This window comes from Myotis brandtii, unplaced genomic scaffold (genome assembly GCF_000412655.1).
Source record: "Myotis brandtii unplaced genomic scaffold, ASM41265v1 scaffold331, whole genome shotgun sequence".
NCBI lineage: Eukaryota > Metazoa > Chordata > Mammalia > Chiroptera > Vespertilionidae > Myotis > Myotis brandtii.
The window spans coordinates 506851-511772 of record NW_005362753.1 but is presented as its reverse complement, the minus strand read 5'-3'; the positions used below and the strand labels follow the sequence as shown (position 1 = coordinate 511772).

General features: G+C 56.2%; 1 protein-coding gene across 1 annotated transcript in view; it reads right to left on the bottom strand.

Moving 5' to 3' along the window:
* Positions 1-4922, bottom strand: part of CLMN (calmin (calponin-like, transmembrane)) — a 37640-nt gene continuing 32718 nt past the window's right edge. The window contains exons 11-14 of the mRNA XM_005871161.1: positions 4327-4387; positions 3675-3745; positions 3191-3287; positions 1-1554 (exon numbers count right to left, since the gene is read on the bottom strand). Coding sequence (XP_005871223.1) covers positions 1390-1554; positions 3191-3287; positions 3675-3745; positions 4327-4387 — 394 coding nt within the window. The 3' untranslated portion in view covers positions 1-1389. The remainder of the gene's footprint in view (positions 1555-3190; positions 3288-3674; positions 3746-4326; positions 4388-4922) is intronic.

Below are 4922 nucleotides of genomic sequence, written 5' to 3'. Positions count from 1 at the left end.
TTCCAAGAAGGTCTTTCTTATCTAACCATTTTCTCTTTTTTTTTTTTTTCAGGACATTCATGGGCACAATGGGAGTTCCCTGAAAGGGGTGACTCTGGGCTGGGCGCGGGGTGGCCTGGGGTGCTGGCACGTCTGCTCCTGGGGCGGTGGGTGACTTTGGCCAATCCCCTCTGCCTCTCGGGCTTCCGCTGGACCAGATGCTGTCTGAGGGTCCCTCCTGGCCTGACCGCTTGTGGCTGACAAGTGTCACCTGACTTACGCTCTCCGGGGAGGAAGCCACACGGCCCTGGGACCTGCATCTCTGCAGGAAGCAGGCGCAGAGGGAGCCCAGCTGGAGGGTGGGAGGGCGGCTGGGTGCCCTCTCCTCTCCCAAACCGCCTGCCTTTTCAGGAAACCGCTGCGAAGGACCACAAAGGATGCCCGAGCCGAGACCGCACGCCCAGGCAGGAGCGCCAGGCAGTCTTGGGCAGGAACCTGCTGGACCACGTCCAGCTGTACCATCAGCCGGAGCTGGTTCCTGGCCCAGCCTCTTCTGTAGTCGTCCTTTGGCTTTTGCTAGGGCGTCTGCAGTGCCGGGTGGGGCCTTGGGGGTTAGCACAGACCCCTCACGGAAGCCAGGGGGCTGCCCGGGCAAAGTGGGAGGGGTCCCAGGCCCGCCCCGTGTCAGCCAGAACTCTGCTTTTATCTATCATCTAGACTGCCCACACTCCGCCCCAAGAATTCATTTGAAAGGAGGGTTCCGTTGGTGGAGAAGATCTGAAGATCCAGCTCTACCCCAAACCAATCAACGCAGAAGTGAATTAAAACGCACCCCTCCCGCTCAAAACACACACTGCGGGCGAAGCAGCGCCAGTGCCCCGCAGCTCACGCACAGCGGTCGCTTCCCTGTTTGGATTCTGCTTTTCCCAGATGCCTTCCTGGGGTTGGCAGCTGTGTGTCCCCCTCGGATGTCCCCCCAACCGCCAGACCACACAGGTGCACGGACACCAGGTCCCTTTGCTCCAAGGCCCCCTCGGCCCAGTGGAGGCTCTGCCTGGGGCCTCCACCCCCTTTCTCACCAGGAGGGGAGAGGAACCCGAGGCCACCCAGGACCTTAGGACCGCGTGTGGGACGGGCTGAGCCCGGGCGATGGCTAGATGCTGACAAAGCAAGGCACGCAGCACGGAGCCCATGGGGGACTGCACCCCCGCGGGCCAAGGACGCGGCCTGAGAGAACGCACGCTCGGGACGCCCAGGAGGAAAAGGAATCGTGAAGAAAAGAAAGCGAGGCGTCCACGTTTGCTGGGAGACCCTCAGCTGTGTGCAGAGGTGCCCTGTCCAGGGCCCGGATACAGTGAGAGAGAAGGCACTCCCGCCGGCCGGTCCGGTCTCTTTATTGCGCGGACGCGCTCAGAGTCTGTTGACGTCGAGCTGGGGGAAGAGCAGCAGGCAGTACACCAGCAGCCAGAGGAACAGGATGAAGTACATCATGTCCGGCTGCTGGACGAGCTGCGTCAGGGAGTCGCTGTGCGGGCTCTGGCTCTCCCGCAGCGAGGCTTCGCCCGAGTGGTTGGCCTTCCTGCAGGAGGGAGACACGGCTGTTACAAGTGGGACCCCGGGCGAGCGGACCCCGCCGGCTCCCATGCTCCCACCTCGCTGCCCAACCGGAGAGCTGCGGGCAGCCCAGGGAGGATAAAGCCCCCGCAGTGCACACATAGACCCAAGGAGGGCGCTAGGGGCCAGGCATCCACAGCACGAAGAGGGAGGAGCTGTGAGCCCATTGCACAGATGGGCAGACTGAGACTCACTGGGTGCCGGGGCTTGCCCAGGCCACACGATGACTGTGATAGAGCCGGGCTCTGGCCCAGGTCTCACTCCCTGGCCGGGACACCTTCCTGGCCACCTCAGTGGCCTGAACACCGTTAGACACGGGCAGTTCTGTTATTAGGGACAGAGGGGACTTCCTGGGTCATCTAAAGGAAGAGAGCATTCCCTGATGTCAGATCATTTGAAAACAGCGATCAGAAACAAATGCCAAAACCCAAAAACTACCACCAAGTTTAGTTTGGGGCTTTTAAAATAATTAATGACTAGATTTGGTTTTGGTCAGATTAGTCTTTCTTCTTCTTTTTTTTTTTTTTTTTCCCGCAGAAGGCAGCATTAAAGTGACCTTTAGCTTTTGCCTGGTGGATAAAGCCCAGAAGTTCCAAATTTTCACCATCTGGTTGGAAGGGGTGCTGGGAGCCTCTGCTTGAAGCTCACTGGGACGTTTTGGGGCTTGTGAGGGAAGTTCTGGGAGGGAACCCTACTTCATCCTGACTGTCTCCCGCACAGTGACAGGCCAGGCTAGGCCTTGGCCTAGGAACCAGCGATTCATATGCAGAAAACCGACAATGGACAGAGTTGCTTTCTCTTTCTCAAAACTGTTTTTAGAGAAAATTTAAACTATATTCTTTATTGCAAAGGTAATAAATGTTCAAAATCATGGAAAACTGCCCGGCTGGTGTGGCTCAGTGGTTGAGCAGCGACCTGTGAACCGGAAGTCACAGGTGGATTCCCGCTCAGGGCATGTGCCCGGGCTGCGGGCTCGATCCCCAGGAGGGGGCGTGCAGGAGGCCGCCGATCAACGATTCTCTCTCATCACTGATGTTTCTCTCCCTCTCCCTTCCTCTCTGAAATCAGTAAAAATGCATTTAAAAAAAAAAAAACAATGTGGAAAACTATCTCCCTTCCTCTCTGAAGTCAGTAAAAATGTATTTTTTTAAAAAACAATGTGGAAAACCGACTGCACGTCTCCACCTTGCCGGTTCCATTTTCCGAGCGACCCCCTCATAAAAGCTCAGCGCCGTTTCCCCAGGAGTGTGTTGAGCCTGACGGAAAATGTGAATTCATCTCTCCATGTTACGGCGGGAGAGGGAACAGGTCTGGCCTCTAGTGAGGAGCCAGAGGCGGGATTCCGGGCATCACACTCCTGGGGGCGGGGGAGTATTCAGGCAGGGGTTTTCCATTCCAACCATGTAAGCCCTTCCAAGCCCATTCAAATCCGTGGCAAATATTAGAAAAAGATGAACAAAATGAAGCGAGTCAGCGGCTCGCACAGGCACCAGGAGCAGCCCGGCTTGATGTTAGAGGTTTCCTGGCTCCCTAGGCCCTAAGTGGGCAGCGGACAGCGATGCGGCAGCTTAGCCTAGTTCTCCACGGTAAGAGATACTTTCATGGACATCCTGGCATGTTTGCACTCCCTCTTCATGTCTGCTCTGATGCCATAAAACTGTAAAATCAGCTCAGTGAGCCTCTGAGTATTGTACCTGCAGAGGCGACAGAATGAACAAGGCTGTCAGGCGCGTGGCATTCCCAGTATCGCACCCCTGCCTCTCCCGCCCGGCTCTCCCTGGGGCCCCGGCGCACGCTGCCCGTGCTGCTCGCAGGCAGGTGCCTGGCCCACACCTGTCCCCACACGGAGCAGCGCTTTCTGCTCGTTAATATCACTCTTCCCTCCCACTCTTTGTCCGTTCCCATTCATTCCCTCGGAACGTTAAGCTCTGTGGCATCATCTCAGACTCCATTTTGTTATCGACAAAGCCTCGCGGGGGAATAGCCACCCTGCCCCCACCTTTTGCAGACGGTTGGCTGCACAATTAAAATAGAAAGAGGTTTTTTTGAAACCCCACCACCCTTGGAGGAAAGCCACCAACCTGGTTAACATTCGGTTCCTTCTGTCATCCAGATCGGCTGCATTCCTCAACTGAACATAGCTAGAATGATCCTACAGTGAAATTCATAAACAAACCCCCGCAACCCCATTAGTAAAGATGAAATCTCTGAAACAGAAAATAAAATGATTTTAAACATACAAAGCCGAGCACGCCCCGCTTCTCTCAATAGTGTAAACATCTAGTTCCTGAGGCCAAGGGCTAACCCACGTTCCACCTTATTCCACCCTCTCCCCCCGCCCACCCCGGACCGGGGGCCCCATCCCCCGAGTCAGGGCTGCGGACCATGGTGCTTTGGGTCCCAGCACAAGCAGAGCTACGTCGTTGCAAGCGTCAAGGACCCTCCTCTCCCGCTGCACCTGCCATTGAACTTCTCTTTCTGCGTATGGTGGGGGCGGGGGCATTGGGTGCATTTTCTTATATAACAAAGAGACCTTTGGGCTTTAAAATCATCACTTTATTTACATCCCCTATGGCCCAAACTGGACGTCCGACTGGACTGTGCTTAACAACAAGATTTCAGTGTGCTTGCCTTCTATCCAAAAGTCTAGTTGTTGCATGCTGGGGAGGAGGAAGGATGGAAAGGAAGTGATTAGCAGTGGCGCTCAGAAGAAGAAGAAAGTCGCATACTAACCGATTCCAAAGACCTGTTAGTATGTCGTCGAATGTAAATGCTGGAGTCGCTGTGGCTAGTCCTGAAAAATAAACACACGTTTTGAATTGGTGCCACGGACAGCTCCGCGTGGCTCAGCCGGGCTCCCCCACCTCCCGAAGCTTCTGCATTCGCATGAGGCAAACCACGACTTCAGACCCAGCGAGGGAGGGGAGACCTTCTACCCAGGATGTCCCCGCGGGCCGGAGAGGGCTACAGATCCCAGGATGGATGTGAGAGACACAGTGAGCAAGCACTGCACACAGCAAGCAAAGCACGTGTTCTCGAAAGTCACAGGATTTCGCAGCAGAAAGGGCCCTCTTTTCCCAGCAGCCCCACGCCCTCTGCAGGTCCACCCAAGGGTTGGAAGAGCGGAGGTCAGGCCTGGGCCACGACCTGGCACCCGCACCCTCCCAGTGCTGCGTCCCAGGCACCGCCTGCCCTCAGCTCGGCTAACCCTTGGCCGGACCCCCGCTTCTCATGTGCGAGGAGGCTGATTTCCTGGCCGTGGCTTTGAGGCTGATGTGGAATAGATCTCTGACCGTCTACGGTCAGTTTTCCTCGTCTCTAAAATGGAT